Genomic DNA, 22,607 nt, shown 5'->3' with positions numbered 1-22,607 from the left:
CTACATCCCAGTCACTCTTCAATATCTTGTCAGGTAAGATGACAAGTATTAGTGCACAAACTCTCTGCAAAATGGCACTGATCAGAGACATTTGCCCAAGAGCAAATGCCACTGATCAGTGCACAAACTCTTTACCAAATGCCACTTATCAGTGCACATGAACACAACTACCATGATCAGTGCCACTGATCAGTGGACTTGCCCAACAGCAAGTGCCACTGATCAGTGGTACTTGCATGTGAGGAAATGCCACTGATCAGTGACATCTGCTTTTCTGCAGCTGCCACTCATCAGTGCACTATCCTAAGCATGGAAACATCTAAAAATAGCAACAGCAAGTGCCAATAGCACCCGTGTGCACCCATGCACATTTGACAGCATCCTAAAATGGTCCTACTACATGCATGTATAACAAGCAACACAAACCCAAGCTTGAACATGTATGTAGCAACATGAATAACAACATGAACATGATCCTAGCTTGAACATGAACATGCCATTTGCATGAACACAGATCCTAGCAAGACCCTACCAGGAACACAGATCCTAGCAGACCCTACCATGAACACAGATCCTAGCAAAGCACACTACCATTGGGGATTCTAGCATGAACACAACTACTAGCATGAACACAGATCCTAGGACACACTAGCAGTAGCAGAAGAAAATTATCCCAGGACACACACTGTAGGAAACAAGAACAGATCGGTCCGATTGGATTCGATTGGGATTGCATCCAATCGGATCTACTCGAATCCCATCTAATCCTATCGAGTCCACTAAGTACTAGCACATGCATAAGAAATAAACCCCTAATAAACATCTATGAGCAAGCATCGAGGGGGTTTGACTCATCGGAGCTTGCGCAGTCGCAACTAACCGAGGCCGAGGTGAAAACCCCTACGGGAAGGAGAGAGGTGGCGGAGCAGAGGAGGAGCCGGCCCTAGCGATGGCCTGCGGCATCGGCCCCCGTGCTCATGGCCACGCCGGAGATCGAGAAGGATGGCCCGCCGACAGGAGAAAACCCTTGGACGGGGATCAAGAAAAACCCCTGCCCAATGGGGTCCCAAGAAGCGGCGGCTCCGTGGACGGCGCCGGCGCCGAGCCCAGGATCACGAGGTCCGGAATAGGCGGAGGAGCAAGAACGGCTAGCACCGCATTGGCCGGCGCTCGTGGTGGCCAGTAGCATACGGGGGACGGCGCTCGCAGCGCCGACACCAGGTCCCGGCCCGAGTTCTGGAGCCCGGCCAGCCAGCGCTCTGGATGCTGGCGATGAGCTGGTCAACGGGGGTCAGAGGACGGCGCGGTGGTGGGCGAGGCGGAGCCATCGGAGGAGAGAGGAGGGAGGGGCGGTGAGGCAGAGAGGGAGCGGTGGAAACAATGTGACCGGGGCGGTGACAGGAGAGTCGGGGGGAGTTACGAGACGTCCCCTCCATCTCCCCCGCTGCCCGAGGCGTGCAACTCCCTCGCACGCGTGGCCGCGCCGAGCCAAGCTCGCGAGAAACTGTCAATTTGGCAGTTTCCGCCGAGCCAAGCTGAGGCCTGCTTTAAAATTCGTGCGGGCACAAAACGCATGCAACCCAGACAACCAAACAGGCCGCGCACACCCCGCGCGGGGCTGGTTGGGATGCATGCGGGCAACTAAACACGCCCCTAACGTGTCTTGTGCGTATCCCAGAGAAAAACTGCCTTGCCTTGGCAACCACTAGGCCAACACTGCATGACTTTCTGCCTCTAGTAGATCAAACTGAATGCCCATGTCAAACGAATGCAATTACTCCTGCCATTTTCTTATACAAGGTCATTTTATATTTTTATATCTAATTGAATCATTAATTTTATTAACAAAAAATGAGTTATATACCACGAAAAGTATGTCATTGGATGCACATTTTAAAAAACTTTTTGATGATATATTTTTTAGACATATAATCCATATTTTGTTGACCAAAGTTGTAAGTTAAAGTTTGACACAAAAACAAAGTAGCCTTGTATAAGAAAATGTAGGGAGTATATCTAATGGAAGCAAACTCACCTTTCTCAACTCGGTAATATCCTCGCTGGACAATATGCTACTCCCTCAATTCCAAAATAAATGTCGTGGTTTTAGTTCGAATTTGTACTAAAACTACGACATTTATTTTGGATACGTGCCAACTACACCCTAGCCTACCAACTATTCGGCATGAGATGACACTTTCTATGTAGCAATGCTGCCAATCTAGGAGAAAATGCTCTTCTCTCGCCGTCTTATTAAATGGTTTGCAAGACAAAGGGAAGATGGACACTTGCCATCCTATATCTCAAACTTCAAAATAAAGGTCTTCTCCTTAAGCACTTGTAATCTGTTTGATTGGATAAAATTAATTCAGAATTCTTGCGCATGCCTTGGATCGTTCCTTTGCTTCATTCTGATGGTGGGATGCCCCAAAGTCTCCATTTTTACAACGGTTTTGCTGATCGTATTTGACCTATACTTAGTTAAGTCTCAGTCGATTACACATGCGTCAGATTTCACAGAGATTCATAAGATTTTTCCTTTTAGTTTTCTTTTCTCTTTCTTTGTATTCATTTGATTGGTTTATTGTTTTAACTTTTTTATGGGTTATTTTTTGACTTTTTTCCAAGCCGTGCGCAACTACAGCTCCGTAGATAAATACAGTGTCCAATGCCATTGCATTTGTAAGGGTCGAAGTGCATATCAGTGGATATTCCTTAGCTTGTAATAAAATAATCAATCATACTCTCTCCGTCTAGAAATACTTGTCGAAGAAATAGATGTATTTAGATGTATTTTAGTTCTAGATACATCCATTTTTATCCATTTCTCCGACAAGTATTTATGGACAAAGAGGGTATATTTCAGTTGTTTTACGGAAATCAAGTATTTGCCCTCTTGATATTGTGCACCATGAATTATCATCAGAGAATTGTTAGTCGGCAAGTGGCAACAGCTATGAGCGAGAGGCTGAGAGCTGGACGCCAGTACGCCACCCATTAACACCTCTCCAAGAAAGGTTAAAAAACACCTCTCCAACAAAAGAAAAATACATTGAAGAGCCTGAGTCACACATAGAATTGCAATTCCTGGTGTTCAAATCCAATTGAAACTCCTCTATGCCAAACACATGCTAGCATTACTTCGTACGAACTTGAAGCAGCGTTGTGAAGGAATGTTGAATTTCTAAGCAGTCATGTGGGGTCAGACAGAAATCAGCTCTCACTTACTGAGACAATACACTAGGTATAATATCTGCAATGTACAGCTTGCAAAAATCAAAATGCGCGAGAAAATTCGCATTATCAATCTCGCTAAAGAGCAATTTCAAGATATTGTTATCTAGTCATACAAATTGTCAAGCAGACACCTGTTTTCTATCACCATCCATAAGAGAGGAAGACTTGATACATGCCACAAAAAATGAGCTGACATCCCATTCCAATGGTGGTAGTTCAGAAGCCTCGCTCGCAATGTCATTTACCTATGGTGGTTCTACAGAGAGACCATGCATTACAACAGCAAAGATATTTGCAGGATTCAACGGTATTGGTTGTAAATCACAGAACAAAGCATGCATCGCAGGTCTCTGTATTCCTAAGGGCAGATATTAACAAGCATCTCTTGGGGGGGTAACAACAGTTGGAAACCACCTATACTCTTTTAGCCTCTGAGATTAAACACCTGAAGGAAGGACGAAATAATTAGAAGGCTACTAAGTTGCGACTGGAGAAGATAGTTTTCAACAAAGAGGTAAACAGGGGGAAGTAACTGTGTACATGTACTGAGTTCAGTGGTGCCAAGTAAGAAAAGTTCGTTACTACTTAAGCTCTCCATGTCATTCTTCTCTTGTTCAAGAATCTAAACAGAGCTGACACCTTATTTATGATAATATTTGTCAAACAACAAAGAAGACAATATCTTTTCACTCAAGGAAGTCAGTCATGCTGAAAAGGCTGGAAAACAATTAGATAAGCCAGGTCAAATATAAAGTTTATTTTACGTGGTCACATATTCCTATACTATTTCAAATCATGAAAATGCTGTGAACCAGCAGTGCATGCTTGTAGTTGTTTCCAATGGTTTTTGGTCTGGAAGCTTATGCACCCTAAACAGAGCTGAACTTGAATGGCCAGCAAGTCAGTTTATTACACCATGAAAAACAAATTTTGAGCCCTCGAAATTTTCTGATTCCACATGCTGAGAAGTGAGAACAACTACATAGGTTTCGAGTACTCAGTGGGTCCAGCCCAACTTAGAGTTCTACCAGGTTTTCTGTTAGTCAAACATTATTGGTGCTCATTTGGCAAGATTTTAGTCAATCACTCGATCTATAGACAGGACTTGGTAGAAGCCTAATGCTCACTCATTTGGATCATATCATCAGCTGGACTAATAATGCAGTTTGGTCTGAACTTACGCTAGGCCATGTGGTTATCAACTTCTCTGTGTAAGAAACATTCTATGACAACAGCAGTTAAACTCACTAACACTACACTTTATAAGAAAGATGTGGATTATACAGTTCAGCTAGACATGTTAGTACAAGGAAGCAGCGGTCCGTCAACATTTTAACGCTGCTAGATCATGATTAGATGCCTGAACTGAATTAGCAAGATGCTGTAACCAGTGAGTGGATAAGAACTTGGTCCAAGTTGCAGCAATCATTCTTTTAATTTTGCAAAGATTAAAATTCTGATGCATATCTCTGCTCCAAACTAAGTCTACCATCTGCTCAGTCTGCATTGGGAAACATGAGTTTTTTCTAACTGGAACTAACATTAAATTTAGCCGTATTTGCATAATTAGTTTTATTTCATTCATTTGTTTGCATACAGTTTGCTCAATGTGTAATTGTTCTTTCATCTTCTTTTAGTTAGCACCAATTGGCTTCGAGTTCAAAAAAATTAGTTAGCACCAATTGCTTTCTTTCATTTTCTTTTAATTAGCACCAATTCGCTTTGAGTTCAAAAAATTAGCCACGTCAAGCGTAAGAGTTGTGACGCTCAAGCCCTGTCTAGAAGTAAACCATGACTTGCCGAAGAAATTAGCCAAACAAAAAGGCACATTCCCGTGTCTATATGTGCTCAAACTTACTACAATGCTTATCAGTAGACAGCACAAGAACAGCAGAAAACTTTCAAAACATGGGAATCTGTGATGGCACAATATCTCAGTTGGTACTAATTATAGTGAGCTTCAAGCCTAAAAAGGAATTAAGGACCACCAAAACTCATAGTCACATATGGACACAGGTAGGTGCCAAGTGGCAATATAAGATTTAGGATATTACAAAATCGCCAACTAATCCAAACAATATAATGTGCCATCCATTGCTTCAAAGTTCATTGGCAGCATGTATTAACAACTTAGTCACTCTAATATTCGAGCTTAAATGAGACTCTTGGGTAAGCATACTGTAAGAGGGCTACATAGATAAGCAACAAAATGTACAGGACTCCTTATTTTAAAAAAGAACAATCATCTAAGGAAAATGAAAAAAGACAAATTCATTAGGACAGAGTTGCTTACTTGCACGAAGCCTTACTGGAATATCTTTTAGCTCTCGCCTGATGCATAGGTATTCACCGAGGAGGGACATGATTGCCAAACCAACAATATTAACCACCCACCATGTACCTGAAGCTGGCCATCCACCATAAATAATGCAAATGAACAAATGGATGATGTAGAGGGTGGCTGCAAAGTCCAGGCACTTCTTGGCTCTCTCAATCACATAAAACATGAATCCAGCACTGCCCAAGGAAAGCATGGAAGCAAAGTTAAATCGGAACCATTTCTTGCAGAAAACATAGAAGGAACAGTTAGATAACTGAAAAGGCTAAAGCAACATCAATCAAGCCCATTCTCTTCATAGCTAAACAAAGACCAAGTTCTTAGTGAAGGCTTATCAAGTTATCATCGGTAGCATGGTTTTGGTTCCTGTAGTTATTGTTGACAAGTATAGTGTGGAAACTGAATTCTAATCCTGAATGGTAGACACTAACCTACTACGATGTAGGGCATTCCGCCTATTTAGATGGTTGCTTGAGAATTGGTGTTGTGGTGTTGTTGTGTTTGCTACTACCATGTTTACTCGGTTGTTTCGGTGGTTGGCATTATCTATAAAGTGGGGCTAAAGCCTTTTTCATTCGAAGGTTTAGCCTAAGTACAGGGATATAAAATACAGGAAAACACAGTACGTGTTAGCAGAAAATTTTCATTTCCAAAAGGCTTGAAGCAGAAAAACCTGATTCCTATATATTATTTCTGCGTAAGTTACTTTAGCAAGTGCTTTCCTTGCAGCGCCCACAAATGATATGTGAATCGGGTGGATTAATTCCCTTGTCCGTCTGCTATTAGAATATCTGGCTCCAGAATATTTTCTAGAGATCAAACTCTTCTTGGTTGATTTGGAAAATGAGGATGGAAAGTGCTCACGATATCTTTCTGAATTACAATTGGAATTACACAAAACAATTTACTGGCCTATCTACTAATGAGATGGTCTTCCTTCCAGTCATAACTGGGCGCCTACAACCCATGCAATATATGGCAACAAGAACAAGGTTTCCATAGCAGCCATCAATGACACTACTGAAAATCTTGTGATGTATCAACTGGTAAGCCGATATCACATTGCATCTATGTTACATGGGAGATTTGGCTTTATATTTCAGATACTTCACAGCTCTGGCAAGTACAAGTATACGACCAGACCCCTCTCTAGGCTTAAGACATACCAACAAACTCGAGAAGCTTCTACTGGTTAAAGAAATGGATGTTACATTACGTAAATTTAGCAACAGATGTGGAAAACTACACGCTGCTGCACAGGCAATTTACAGTCGATGCTTTTGGAACTGGAAGCAATTATTAGCACCTACAGCCATAACCAGAAGCAATTACCACCAAGTGCAGGGGTTCAGTTGCCTATTCCGGGTCTTGATTCCTACAGAGGAACCCCGCACTGCTAAATGTTGCACAGGTAGAAGCAGGTCGTAGCTTGGAGGAACCAAGGGCTGGCGTGCCGGCGGGAATGGGAATGAGCAGTGCTGTTACCGTACCCCGCGATGGCGGCGAGGAGGAAGGAGGCGATGGCGCACCAGCCGGTGGTTGTGCGCGGGGTGAGGGTGGCGAAGTCAAAGAGGTAGAGGAGCGTGAGGCGCGGGACGCGGGTGCCGACGAGGAGCGCCATGAAGAGGCCGAGCCCGAGGTAGTAGAGGCACTGCAGGCAGACGATCTGCGCCACGATCAGCCACGGATCCCACACCATCGCCCCATAGAACATCTTCGCCTCCAATCCCCGCCCTCCGCCTCCGCCGTCGCCGCCGCCGCCGCAGACGAGATCTGAGGTCGCCGGGGAGGCGGGCGAGGAGCGGTGGTTGGGTTTGGGGATTCGGCGGGATCTCTCTCTCGCGGCCGGGCTGGATGTTAGGTTGCTTCTCTCTGCTGCTGGAACAGGCGGAATATGCTCTGTTTCCTTGTGTTTTCTTGGCTGGAAATTTCGGGACTGGCTCTCTCTCTGGAGCGTGGGTCCAGGCGGTCCGACGTGGACGGTTTCTTATCCTCCAAGTTACTTTTAGAGTGAGTATAATAGTGAGGCAAATTTGACAATTTTGACTTGTGGACGAAATCAATTCACAAAATGAAATGCCCGTAAAAAAATTTCACTCGGCTGACCTTTTTGAGGGGTGCCTGATACGCAGGCGCCACACCCTACGGTGCAGCGCCTAGCTCTGGGGCGTTGCACCTTTGTCCAACGTGGCAGCCCCGGGGCCCGCACCTAGCGCCTCGGAGCTAGGCACCACACATGTAATGTGCACCGCCTTAGGCGTTGCACTGTGACTTAGATGCATCCGCCGCGCTAGCCCTTCCCCACCCACCTCATTCTTCCAGCAGCAGTTACAGAAGCAGCGGCGGCGGCCCTCTCCTTCCCCCCCCCCCTCTACATCCCCTCTCAAGAATGAAGCAGATCTGAAGTTTTTGGCCTTGAGTTTCTTCCCTAATCCCTCGTACAAGTTAAACTCCTCTGATCCCTTCCTTTCCCTCGGTAAATTCGTTCACATTTGTCTCATTTAGCCAAGTTTGGGTGAAACCCTTGATTTGCTTGGACTTGATTTTTTATATGATAAATTGAAATAGTGTGGTGTGATTTGGGATTTGTAGTCATTGTGGAACCTAGATTGTTCAAGTTTTGGTGGTACCCTTGTGTAGATTTGTAATATTGATAATAGATTTGTGTGATTAGGATTAGTAGATGATTTGTAATCATTGTTGGACCCTAGTATTTATGATGGGTATTTGTGATGATTGTTGACGTCCTTTCATTGTATATCTTAGATTAGTATTCAACTTTCCTTTTAGTGTTTACCGATTGTTGAATACGTAAGATATTTGTATTGAATCTTGCATGAAGTAGGCCTAGTTTAGTTTATTTGTATTGAAATTATATTCGTATTGACAAGAATGCTTTGGATACATATGCTTTGAATCTTGCATATGGTAGGCCTACTTTAGTTTAATTGCATTGAAAAGATGTTCGTATTGACAAGAATGCTTTGTTTGCAATTGTTAGAATGGTTTGGCTTCTCGATGATCACTGGGACCATCAACACCAGGCGTACGCTATGTCGGTGCAGCAGCGGGTAATAATGAAAGTGGCCGGTATTATGAATTTCGTGTTTATTTCAAACACAAATGCCCCATATGTAATTTTCTGATTTGCTTGTTTGTAGGAGCTTCAACCTCTGAAGATTCGGTCTCACGGGGTCAACCTTGAGGGGATGCGCTATGATGGGCGATACACACCGTATGTAAGGGAGACAGGACTCCTCCCTTTCATTTAGTTGGTCAGTCGGTCGACGCCACCCCTTAATGCTGCAACAATCACCGCGCTTACTGATCATTGGAGGCTGGAGACACACAGTTTCCATCTTCGGACCAGGGAGATGACCGTGACGCTCCAGGATATTGCTATGATCGTCGGTCTTCCTAAAGAGGGGAATCCTCTATGTACGAGCATCGATTCTGATGGGTGGCGTGAGCAGATGCATGCCCTTATCGGTATGGTTCCTCCGGAGCCTCAGGAACCAGAAGCAGAAGGCAAGAAGATGGAAAGAGTCGCAGTCGGTGCTCCTTTCACCTGGATTGCATGGAACTTTGGTACTTGCCCTGAGGATGCTAATGAGGATGAGGTAAAGACATATGCTCGTGTCTACATGTGATACGTTATATCCAGGACTATGTTTGCTGATGGCACAGGCAAGAATGCTCCATGGATGTGGCTGAAGGCGTTGACCGTCTTCGATAGCAAATGGAGTTAGGGTTTGGCGACACTGGCTTACTTGTATAGACAGGTAGAAAGTTGTTTATTTTTCACTTCATTGCTACATTATCAATGCGATCTTCCTGTTAATTCAACCATGTTCTCTTTTATGTGGAGTTGGATGAAGCCTATTGTAGGAAATCAAAGGATGGGGGTATTGGTGGTTGTATGCTCGCACTTTCTATATGGAGCTGGGAGTGATTGCCGGTTGGACGACCGAAGACCATGAAGTATGAGGATTGGGACGACAAAGACGACCCACTACCGTTCCCCACTTGGGCTTACAAGTGGGATGTGAGACGACGGATGATCCCTCGGTTATGTACAAGTTGTACACAAGCGAGCTGGACACAATTATGGCTGAGTAGGTGACTCGACATTGTATAAGTGATTCTCATGCTTCTAGCATAACTCGGAATCAATTTTGCATTCTATGCTATGTTGCAGGTGGAGTGGGAGCCGCATGGAAGAGGGGATAGTTTTGGTAACCCTAGAGAGTTCATGCTGAATCCGATGTGCACTAGGGATAGGGATCTTTGGCATATGCGGTGCCCACTCATATGCAACTATGCGGTTGAGCTTCACCTGCCACATCGGGTGTACCGCCAGTTTGGTTGTTCCAGCCACACCCGCCAGAGTGGGAGGACATTGACAAATTGTTACACGCGTAAGATATAATTAACCTTGAGCACTTAGCAGTTTCTCGGCGGTTTCGATGGTGCTAATATTTTGTTTCTAACTTGCAGGTTGGATAGGAGAAAGCAGCGGAAGATCAAGGATTGGCACAGGCATCACAGGAAGTATATCATACAGTTCTCGCTTAGTGTGGAGCAAGCTAAGGCTGGAAAACGATCCTAGCTTTGTGAGCACTTCCCGATCGCGTTCAACAACTATCTCACATGGTTTCTTGCAAGTACCCGCGTGGAGGTATGCAAGTCGGCATATGCTGAGGAGATTTTGGAAGATCCCACCGTCTTCGATGAGCTAACCCAGCACTAGTACAACAAATTAGTCAGGGAAGGCACCTCAGTCCCTTCAGCTCCAATGATGAACTTTGTGGTATTTCCCCTTTTTGCTTTCCCATTCGCACTATTCACATCTTCGCTTGCCTAACACGTTAATGTCGTTTCTGTTCATAGCGTACCCAGATCAAAAAAGCAGCTGATGAGACCGAGACTATTCTGGAGACAACCCCGGTTGGGAAAAGCGATGGGGAAGGTGCACTTCGAGCATTCATTAAGGTTCACATCCCCTTCAATTGTCCATGTAACATGTGTTGCTACGTTTGATATCTCATTCACTTGTACATGTTGCAGCGCCAGGGCCAAAGGTTGTCGTGACCCCGAGTATGTATCACCCAAGAGGTATGCGATACCATCAGATCCCACTTTTGGCCATGGTGCTCCTTTGGAGGATGAGGATGTGGGTGTGGTCACCCAAGAGGTATGCCAATAGCATATATTCAATTATTGATGCATTGTTAACTTTATCCTCACACACAGTCTTTTACATATTGTTTGTTTTTGTAATAGGTTGCTGATGACATGACCTTGGAGACCTACCAAGTTCGGTCAGCATACCAGTTAAAGCCTAGGAGGGGAATCAATAAATACACACCCGAAGACTTCACTGAAAGAGGCAAGAGGACGGTCGGCACCTCGCGGATGGCTGCTTTGGATGCCTATGTGGATGATGTGGAGGAACCGGAGCCGGAGCCGGAGCGGGTTGCTCGTCCTAGGAAGGTGAATAAGATATCTAGCAGGAGGGGGAGGAGCCAATAAGCGCGGAAGGAACTAGTCATTGTCCTCTATTTGTTATGTAACTCGCCTAGTGGGCGCTTTCTTATGTCGAACTTGTTATGTCATTGAACTTGAAGTGGTGGTAGCTCTTAGTAATGTTGAACTTGAAGTGATTGTATCTCTTAGTAATGTTGAACTTGAAGTGATGGTCACTCTTAGAAATGTTGTCTTTGTCGAAGTTGAAGAGGTGTTTGTCGGATATCGGGTTCCGGAAAAACCCTTAAGGTTCGAACACTAGGGTGCGCACGAAGATCTCTCCCTACCGAAACATGCCCTCAACCTCGCCGTAATCCCTAAGCTAGATCGATGAACAACACAAGAGACACAAGATTTATACAGGTTTCGGGCCACCGTCGTGGTGTAATACCCTACTCCTGTGTGTTGTGTGGTGGATTGCCTCTTGGGCTGATGATGAACAGTACAAGGGAAGAACAGCCTCGCGAGGAGAGGTGTTCTTGTGTTTGGTAGTGCGCTTGGGGAGGAATTGATCTGTCTCTGTTCAGAATCCTCTAGATGAGTTACCTTCTTGGCTAGCCCTATTTATAGAGGCCCTGGTCCTCTTTCCAAATATTGAGCTGGAAGGTATCCAACAACGGCCATTTTGAAAGGGGACAGCTAGTACAAGCTACCCTGACTAAAGGTGGTCTTCGCCTGCCAAAGGCGCTGGTGGTGACGCTGTCTTGGGCTCCATGGTAACCTTCGTCCTGCAGTTCTGCTGGTCTTGGTCTCGTTGCACCGATAAGGAAACGAGGACACGAGGACACTCCACGCCTGCGCTTGCCCCCTTTGCACCAAAGAGGAAATGAGGACACTGCGCGGGCTGGCGCTCGCCTGGTCTTGATCGTCATGGCTTGCGTCATGGGCGCCTCGCGAGGCACCCCTTGCCTTGATCTCTCCGCCTCCTCGCGAGCCTACCTAGTGAGGCCGCCCCTGAGGAGGCCTTGCGTCGTCTTTCCCACGAGGCTTGGCCCCTCGCGAGGGTCTTGAGTGTTGGTTGATGAAGACGGGCCGTACTGGGCCACCGATTGAGCCACGCGTAGGCCGCAGGCAGGCAAGTTTGGGGACCCCCGTTCCTAGAACGCCGATAGTAGCCCCCGGGCCCAAGGCGTGCTCGGACTTGGCTTAGCGGTGAAGCCAAGGGGCAAGGGCGGAGCGCCGCGGGCCCTAACAGCCTGCGGCCTTAGTTGCCGTGTGGCGACTGATTGGACGTGGGCGTCTCCGCTTCCCCACACTGCCTCGGCAACTGCCCGATTTTACGAGTCCCTGCTGCATGCAAAAAGAGTCATCATTTACCTGCGATCGTGGAGGTCGGCGGTTGGCCTCCCTTGTGTTATAAATGAGGGGGGGCGAGAGCCCCCGTTGTCCATCTCTTCTTGCTCCGCCTGCTTCTTCTCCCTTGCCCATCTCCATCCTCGACGCTGATGGCACCGATCCGTAGATTCTCGATCGAAGAGAAGGGGAAGGCTCCCCGGGAGGGGCCTGACCCGCTCCCGCTGAAGAAACGGCCGGTCCCATGCCGCCACGACGAGGTTGCGAGGCTGGAGATGACGAGGCCTTGGTGCGAGCAGCCACCTCCTGGGTTCCCGCTACCCCTGTAAGCCCGGGCCGAGGGCCCCGGAGAGAGAGATGGCGAGCGACGCCGCCCACGCTGCAGACGGGGTCGGCGAACCGCGGTGACGTGCGCCGTTGCTCCTGGAGTCCACGCCGCGAACTCCTCTCGCGAGCTCGTGCTGCACACGGCGATGCCTCCGAGCACCTGGATCCGCTTCCCTCCGTTCTTCGCCACCGAGATGCCGCCGAGGGGGCCTCTCGAGCTTTGGCTGCAGCATGCTGACTGCGGCGCTCCGACGACCGGAGAGGAGGTTGAAGTCGTTGCCCCGGGCAAGGTCTTCATGACCCGAGGCTGGGGCGATGTTGCCCGGGTCTGCCGAGCGGGGGGCGCCCTCGTGATTCATTTTGAATATGATGGCGCCTCCTTGTTGTCCTTCAAAGTCTTCGACGCAGAAGGCCACCGCCTGGAGTGCTTCCCCAGAGGAGGCAGTCGGGACATCGATGTGGTAGGGGCCAGGCCTGCCGCTCGCTCCCTCAGCGGCTCCTCCGGCAGCAGCAGCGATGCTTGGGAGTCCAGCGACTCTCCCGAGCTCTTCGTGACTCCGGAGACGAGCGACGACAGCTACGTGCCCCCGAGCTCGTGCCGTGCTCGGAGCAAGGTGGCTGCATCAGGCCGTCGCCGCAGCTGATCTGGATGGGGTTGGCGCCGACCTCTCGTGGCCCACTGTTGATGATGGTGTCGGCCATGGAGGCGCGGGTAGTTAGGGCTCCTTAGGAATCTCGTCTTTTATTCCCTGCGAGGAATCGAGAAAACACCCCGTGGGGGCATGTAAAGGGTCCGCGATGTATTTTGTTGGTGCGATCCTTATTATGAAATTGTGCGGATGCTTGTCCTGTCCCGGCTTGGTTCCCCCTTTCTAACCTCGCAAAGTCTTAGCGCTCTACGCTGATAGGTCCCGGTCCCCAGGCAGGCTGCAGCCATCGCTGGTATACCAGGTCACGATGTCGTGGTCAAGGCCAGGAGGTGAGCGGCCCGAGGTCCAGTAAGAGCCCCTGAGGCGCGATGCTCGGGAGGTCTCCTTTAGCGCGCAAGCAGCCGCCGAGAGGCGAGAAAGGAAGGCAACGTTACCGTTACAGGGCCGCATCAAGTGAGGATTCCGCGCTATAATGATTAGTTGTTCCAGGCGTGGAACTTATCTTGGTAATCTAGAGTCGTTCCTTTGCGCCGCACCAGACTTGTGCATTGGCAGCTGGGATGTAGCTGGGTTAGGCCCTCTGATGAGGACATCAATACCATTGTTACACCCACAGCCCCTGCTGCTATACATACTGGACCAATTACTAGAGCTCGCGCACGCCAATTAAATTACTAGGTACTTTCGTTTATTGGTAATGATTCTAATGTTCATGAGAATATGATGCTGCCTAAATTGGATACATTTATTTTGCTTACAAATGAAGGGCCTAGCTTGGAGAAGGATGAACATTGGAGCAAGAACAAGCATGGAGATGATGGCATGCGCAAGGGGAACAAGAATGGAGTTACAAGTGATGATTTCAGGACGTTGAAGCCACCATAATGAGTGCATGAAGCCTTGGACGAAATATACAAGATGCTACTTCATAATTTTCGTCCACAGGCTATTCTAGGTGCTGCGTCACCTTATTATTGGACCAGGCCCATGTATTTTGAAATACTTGATTATAGGTTGTTTTTAGAGTCCGTATGTGTGGAGAAACAAGAGTTAGGGTTGGTTTCGGACCCCTCCCTCAGGGGCCACGAAATTCCCCCCTCTTCCTTCATATATACAACCCTTAGGGCGTCGTTTAGACTTTGGGTTTTGTTTAGAATAAAAGTTCGCCATAGCTGCAACTTTGCATACTTCATTTGCGTTCAACGACCAGACCAAGACGTCACAGAACCCCATCTTGATCAATAAAGCTTTCATCTTATATTCGCAATATCCAGATTGAAATCTTAGTTTCTTGCTTGTTCTTCGTTTGCTCACAGGAAATAGACCCTCGTGGTCAGGTTGATCATGCTCCGGCCTGGTCAATAACCTCTCGGAGTTGGTTTAGCGATTACTAAGGCGCGACGTCCTCGCACGTACGTAGTCGGATCGTCAAAAGTCTACTCCTCCAAAACGATAATCACCATCTCATCGAAAGACGGGACACCTTTACCCCTATCAAGTGGTATCAGATTTCCAGGTTGCTCGGTGAGATTTTACAGTTTTTCATAGTTTAGATCGAGTCTGTTTTTCATACCTATAGTCCACGAAAAAGCCACAAAAAAATTAGGGTTAGTTCATCCTATCCGAACTAGCCTGAGCCAGTCTTTTCAGTATTTTGCTTTGTTGAATTTGCGGTTGCATCATCGTGTCTAGTTGCTGATCTTAGTGTCTAGTCTTTTAGAGTTTCGAGTTCTGTTCACGGGTTTTCACCTGCCGCCGCACCATCAATATCCGTAGTCATATACCACCACCACACCAGATCCATCATCCGCTGCCATATACTACCACCACACCAGATACATCGCCCCTGCCATCTCCATCATCGTTTATTCGCCACCGCTCCGAGTCCATATACCACCACTAATCCGAGTCCATATACCACCACCGATCCGTATCCATATATCACCACCACTCCGAGTCCATCTCATATTAGGTTTACTTTCGAGATCTATTTATTTCCAGATTTGTGTTTCCTTGTCTGAGTAGGCTTCGGATTCCAGCAATCTTTTGCCATCCGTAGAAGAGGTTGGTTTCCAAAAAAAAGAGTCCGGAAACCATCCTTCGTTTAGGCCCAAAATTTTCCAAAAACGCACTTGACAAAAAAAATCTGGCTATCCTATTTTTAGGTGTTTCCAAGCGTATTGAGACAGTCGCCGTTATAGAAAGTTTTTTTTGACCCGTTTCCAGTTTTTGGGTCCGGGCAGTCGAAAAAAATTGTCGAAAAAATTTCGTGTCTATCCTGTTATCTTGACTTGGGAAGAGTTTTGAGACACTCGCCATTATAGTGATTTTCGGCCAAAAAAAGGAGCAGCACAAAAAAAAGAGCGCAGAAAAAAAAGAACGCAAGAAAAAAAATCAGAGTGTGCTTCTCCCTTGTTTCTGTGCAGCATCGTGATTTTGTTAGTGTTCCAGGCTCGCGTCTCTAGCACAGTCGCCTAGGACCAGCATAATACCGTCGTTGAGCATTTATTCAACTTTGCATCTCTGAATTGATTATTGCTGATCCTTTTTGCTGCCATATCATAAGCCTTCCCAGCTCCACATATATCTACGTCGTGCGTTTGACTCTCCCTAGCCATCGCTCTATCCAAGCTTTGAGAGTTTTGACTACAACGATTGCCGATTACCACCTGCTGCTGGGTAAGAACTGGTAAGAATTTGAGAGACGGGTTTGTGATACACCACCCACCACTTCCTAGTAGTCTATAGGATCATATTCTTGTGTGTTTCTATTTGCTGCTAACCATGGCAGGATCATAAACCGATGAGACTGATTGGGAGAACCTGACGAACAAACAACTACATGATAAATTTCAGCAAGTGATGAGTGGACAGGTGCAAGATGTGCTAAACAGATTTGAAGAGGCCATGGAGAAGATAGATGGCATTGAGAAGACGTTCGAAACTAAGCTTGATAACAAGTTTAATGAATTGCTCGCGCGTTTTCGACAACCACAGCTGACTGCACCTATCGCACCTCTGCAACGACAGCAACAACGGCCCTTCCGAATCAGTATGGACGAGCGAAGCGTGTTCCTCTTGAGGATGGCCAAACTTCTGGTGCTGCTATACCTGTTGTTGATGCTTCTTTGGATCCTGCTCATGCTGCTGCTGGTATCCAGGAGGATGATGAGTATGCGGGCGATTATGAGGATGAGGTTGATCAAAATCAGAACTACGTGTAGCCACCAGCACCACCACCAGCAGGTCGACCTCAGGTACATAATCGCAATGGTAGGCCTGCACCACCACCTCAGGTACAAGATCATGACCATGTTCCTAAACTGAAATTGAATATTCCACCATTTGAGGGTAGATATGTTCCTGATATATATCTTACTTGGGAGTTAGAAACTGAACAACGTTTTACATGTTTACAATATCCCGAGGAGAGACGGGTTGCTGCTGATGTTTGTGCTTTCACTAGTTTTGCATGTGTATGGTGGTCTGAACATTGTAGATTATATCCTATTCCAACTACTTGGGCTGCTTTGAAAACTGCTATGCGTACTCGTTGGGTTCCACCATATTATCAAAGTGAATTGCTTCAAAAATTGCAGCATTTAAGACAAGGGAAAAATTCTATAGAAGAATATTATCAGGAATTACAAACTGGCATGATTAGATGTGGTATTGTTGAGGAGAATGAAGCTATGCTTGCACGTTTTATGGGTGGATTAAATAGAGAGATTCAGACCATTCTAGAGTATAAGGAGTATACTAATATCACTCGTTTATTCCATCTTGTTTGTAAAGCTGAACGTGAAGTGCGGGATCGACAAGCATTGGCACGAACTAACTTTTTTGCAGGCCGACCTTCATCATGGACACCGCGTGCATCTTCTACTTCAACTGCACCAGCACCTCCATCAGGTGCCACCTCCAGCCGTGATACAAGAAAGCAGGCACAACCATGATACGTCTCCAACGTATCTATATTTTATGAAGCATTCATGCTATAATATTATCTGTTTTGAATGATTTTGGGCTTATTATACACTTTTATATTACTTTTGGGACTAACCTATTAACCGGAGGCCCAGCCCATATTGCTGTTTTATTGCCTGTTTCAGTATTTCGAAGAAAAGGAATATCAAACGAAGTCCAAACGGAATGAAACCTTCAGGAGCGTGATTTTTTAGGAAGAATATGATCCAGGAGACTTGGAGTTCATGTCAGAAGATCATCGAGGAGGCCACGAGACAGGGGGGCGTGCCCACACCCCTGGGCGCGCCCTACCCTCTCGTGGGCCCCTCGAGGCTCCCCCGACCAACTTCTTTCGCCTATATAAGCCTACGTACCCTAAAAACATCGATACAGAAGATAGATCGGGAGTTCCGCCGCCGCAAGCCTCTGTAGCCATCAAAAACCTCTCGGGAGCCTCTATGGCACGATCTTGATGTATCGCGAGCTTTGCTATTATAGTTGGATCTTATGATGTTTCTCCCCCCTCTACTCTCTTGTGGTGAATTGAGTTTTCCTCTTGAAGTTATCTTATCGGATTGAGTCTTTAATGATTTGAGAACACTTGATGTATGTCTTGCCGTGCTTATCTGTGGTGACAATGGGATATCACGTGCCACTTGATGTATGTTTTGGTGACCAACTTGCGGGTTCTGCCCATGAAACTATGCATAGGGGTTGGCACACGTTTTCGTCTTAACTCTCCGGTAGAAACTTTGGGGCACTCTTTGAAGTACTTTGTGTTGGTTGAATAGATGAATCTGAGATTGTGTGATGCATATCATATAATCATGCCCACAGATACTTGAGGTGACAATGGAGTATCTAGGTGACATTAGGGTTTTGGTTGATTTGTGTCTTAAGGTGTTATTCTAGTACGAACTCTTGAATAGATTGATCCGAAAGAATAACTTTGAGGTGGTTTCGTACCCTACCATAATCTCTTCGTTTGTTATCCGCTATTAGTGGCTTTGAAGTGACTCTTTGTTGCATGTTGAGGGATTGTTATATGATCTATCTATGTTATTATTGTTGAGAGAACTTGCACTAGTGAAAGTATGAACCCTAGGCCTTGTTTCCTATCATTGCAATACCGTTTACGCTCACTTTTATCATTAGTTACCTTGCTGTTTTTATATTTTCGGATTACAAAAACCTATATCTACCATCCATATTGTACTTGTATCACCATCTCTTCGCCGAACTAGTGCACCTATACAATTTGCCATTGTATTGGGTGTGTTGGGGACACAAGAGACTCTTTGTTATTTGGTTGCAGAGTTGTTTGAGAGAGACCATCTTCATCCTACGCCTCCTATGGATTGATAAACCTTAGGTCATCCACTTGAGGGAAATTTGCTACTGTCCTACAAACCTGTGCACTTGCAGGCCCAACAACGTCTATAAGAAGAAGGTTGTGTAGTAGACATCAAGCTCTTCTCTGGCGCCGTTGCCGGGGAGGTTAGTGCTTGAAGGTATATCTTTAGATCTTGCAATCGAATCTTTTTGTTTCTTGTTTTATCACTAGTTTAGTTTATAAAAGAAAACTACGAAAAAATGGAGTTAAGTTTGTCTCATACGCTTCGTCTTTTTAATATCTTTCATGGGTATGAAGGAAAGGAAAATTGTGCTCAAGTGCTAGAAGAAGAATGCATTAAAATGCTTGGTACTAGATCTTTGTATGATGAGCATGATTGCAATGTTGTTAGTATGAATTCCTTGAATATCCATGATGCTAATGATATGCAAAGCCACAAGCTTGGGGAAGCTATGTTTGATGAATATGATATATTTTGTCCCCCAATCTTTGATGAGCAAATTTATTTTGATGATAGCATGCCTCCTATTTATGATGATTATATTGATGAAAGTGGATTTGGAGAGGTCATGACTTTATTTAGTGATGAATCCACTATTTCGGAAGAGGTTCCAATTGATTATGAGAACAAAGTTGCTATATATGATGATTATTGTGATGACTTGTATGCTATTAGGAATAATGATAACCATGAAACTTGTCATCATGATTTTAGTTTTCAATTGGATTATGCCTCACATGATAATTATTTTGTTGAGTTTGCTCCCACTACTATTGATGAGAAGAATTTTGCTTATGTGGAGAGTAGGAAATTTTCTATGCTTGTAGATCATGAAAAGAATGTTTTAGGTGCTGGTTATATTGTTGAATTCATTCATGATTCTACTGAAAATTATTATGAGGGAGGAACATATGCTTGTAGGAATTGCAATAATATCAAGTTTCCTCTCTATGTGCTTAAAGTTTTGAAGTTATGCTTGTTTCGCCTTCCTATGCTAGTTGGTTATTTTTCCCATAAGTTGTTTGCTCACAAAATCCCTATGCATAGGAAGTGGGTTAGACTTAAATGTGCTAGTCATATGCTTCATGATGCTCCCGTTATGTTTCAATTCTTATCTTTTATTTGAGCATCATTGTCATCATCATGCCTAGCTAGAAAGGCATTAAAAAAAGCTCTTGTTGGGAGACAACCCAATATTTATCCTTACTGTTTTTGTGTGTTCACATGATTATGCTACTGTAGTAATCATGTTTTATAGCTTTTGTTTCAATAAAGTGCCAAGTAAGACCTTTAGGATAGCTTACGGTGATAGTGGTGTTGATCCTGCTGAAAATCAGAAACTTTTGCACCCAGTAAATTAGTTTTGTTAATTAACATGAACGTGATCTTGATCTGATTCTTTTTCCTATTGATTGGTACACAAATTTATTAGGTCTTCCTAATTTTGTAGGATATTTAGAGTTACAGAAGTTTGTGTTAGTTACAGATTGCTACAGACTGTTCTGTTTTTGACAGATTCTGTTTTTCGTGTGTTGTTTGCTTATTTTGATGCATCTATGGCTAGTAAAATAGTTTATAATCCATAGAGAAGTTGGAATAAAGTAGGTTTAACACCAGAATAAATAAAGAATGAGTTCATTACAGTACCTTATGTGGTGGTTTTGTTTTCTTTCACTAACGGAGCTTATAAGATTTCCTGTTGAGTTTTGTGTTGTGAAGTTTTCAAGTTTTGGGCAAGGATTCGATGGACTATGGAATAAGGAGTGGCAAGAGCCTAAGCTTGGGGATGGCCAAGGCACCCCAAGGTAATATTCAAGGACAACCAAGAGCCTAAGCTTGGGGATGCCCCGGATGGCATCCCCTCTTTCGTCTTCGCTCATCGGTAACTTTACTTGGAGCTATATTTTTATTCACCACATGATATGTGTTTTGTTTGGAGCGTCATTTTATTTTGTTAGTATTTGTTTGCTGTTATTTAGAATAATGTTTTTCATCTTTAGTTTCAATAAAAATGTCAAGGATAGCCTTTACCATGCTTATTTTGCTAGTATACATGTTGCTGTTTGAAAACAGAAAGTTTACCGCTGTTGCAGAAATTCCCTAGAAAAGTAGGAGAATGGTATAATGTTGAAACTTTTTGCATATTGAGCTCTGATAAATTTATTACAGTGGGAATTTTCTCTCATAATTTTTGGAGTTAGGTAAGTATTGATACTCTTGCATTCTTTACAGACTGTACTGTTTTGGCAGATTGCTATTATGTTTGCATTGTTTGCATATGTTCGCTTGTTTAGTGATTCTATTTGAGGATAGGAGTATTAAATATGCAGAGACATTTAGTATGCAATGTTGAATAATAATTTTAGTGATTTTTTATAGTAGAAAATGATAAGGTTTTGCATTGGTTTATACTAACCTATCTCACGAGTTCTTGTTGAGTTTGTTGTGGATGAAGCTTTTGATAAAAAGAGAAACCATGATATGAGAGGAATTAAGGAGACACAAAAGTTCAAGCTTGGGGATGCCCAAGGCACCCCAAGATAATATTTCAAGAAGTTTCAAGCATCTAAGTTGGGGATGCTTCGGTAGGCATCCCACCTTTCTTCTTCAACAACTATCGGTTAGTATCGGATGAGCCTAAGTTTTTGCTTCTTCACATGAGTTGTGTTATCCTTGAGATGTCATTTTATTTTGTTTTGCTTGCTGTTTGAATACAATACCAAGATCTGAAATTCTTAAATGAGAGAGAGTCTTCACATAGTTACATAATTATTTAGCTACTCATTTGATCTTCGCTTATATCTTTTTGGAGTAGTTTTTCATTTACTCGTGTGCTTCACTTATATCCTATGAGTAAATAGTTGAATGAGTTGAATGTCATAAATCTGAAATTATATATGTCTCCTTTGCTTATCCCATGGGCAGTAATGACTTCACATCTAAGAAGTAGAGGTTGTAAATTTATTGAAGGTTAGCAAGCATTGTATTGGTCATTTGAACAATTCATGAAAGAATATTGAAGGAAGAGAGATTTCACATATAAATATACTATCCTAGACATCTTTTATAATTGGAAGCACTCATTAAGTATGACATGCTAAAGAGTTGATGTTGGACAAGGAAGACAACGTAATGGGTTATGTTTTCACACATCTCAGTTAAAGTATATTGTCATGGATCATTCAAACATGTTGAGCTTGCCTTTCCCCCTCATGCTAGCCAAATTCCTTGCATCAAGTAGAGATACTACATGTGCTTCCAAATATCCTTAAACCCAGTTTTTGCCATGAGTGTCCACCATACCTACCTATATGCGGTATTTACCTGCCGTTCCAAGTAAATTTGCATGTGCCAAACTCTAAACCTTCAAACAATAATCTGTTTTGTATGCCCGAATTGCTCATGTAGTGACTAGGGGCTGTCAGTATCTTCCATGCTATGTGGGTTATTCTCAAGATGAGTGGACTCCGCTCATCATTCACGAGAAAAATGGCTGGTAACCGGGATGCCGAGTCCCATGATCAAAAGACCAAAATCAAATCAAAAATGATAGCAAACAAAACTCCCCCAGGTTTGATGTTAGTTGGAGGCACCCGTTGTTTCGGGCAAGCCATGGATTGATGATTGTTGGTGGAGGGGGAGTAAAAACTTTTACCATTCTGTTTGGGAACCGCCTATAATGTATGTAGTATGGAAGATATTGGGAACTCTTGGTTGTTATGTTGACAATGAGATCATACCTCTCAAAATTATTTACTCTATTTCAAAATCGAGCTCTGGCACCTCTGCAAATCCCTGCTTCCCTTTGCGAAGGGCCTATCTTTTACTTTTATGCAAGAGTCAAGATGATCTTCACCTTTCCCTTTTTCATTTTATCCTTTGGCAAGCACCTCGTGTTGGAAAGATCCTGATATA

The 22,607-nt window shown here is 44.5% G+C and overlaps 1 protein-coding gene across 1 annotated transcript; it reads right to left on the bottom strand.

Moving 5' to 3' along the window:
- Positions 1–3,205: 3,205 nt before the first annotated feature.
- On the bottom strand, positions 3,206–7,475 carry LOC119276198 (protein SYS1 homolog). The gene is made up of 3 exons (XM_037557211.1): positions 7,066–7,475; positions 5,531–5,754; positions 3,206–3,682 (listed from the first exon to the last, which is right to left on the bottom strand). Exons 1-3 carry the CDS (start codon positions 7,287–7,289, stop codon positions 3,675–3,677), a joined length of 456 nt encoding a protein of 151 aa, XP_037413108.1. The 5' UTR covers positions 7,290–7,475; the 3' UTR covers positions 3,206–3,674.
- Between the last annotated feature and the right edge of the window lie 15,132 nt (positions 7,476–22,607).

This window comes from Triticum dicoccoides, chromosome 3B, assembly GCF_002162155.2.
Source record: "Triticum dicoccoides isolate Atlit2015 ecotype Zavitan chromosome 3B, WEW_v2.0, whole genome shotgun sequence".
In the NCBI taxonomy this organism is placed as follows: domain Eukaryota; kingdom Viridiplantae; phylum Streptophyta; class Magnoliopsida; order Poales; family Poaceae; genus Triticum; species Triticum dicoccoides.
Note: the sequence above shows the minus strand (reverse complement) of the source record. Positions and strands in the feature narration are given on the sequence as shown.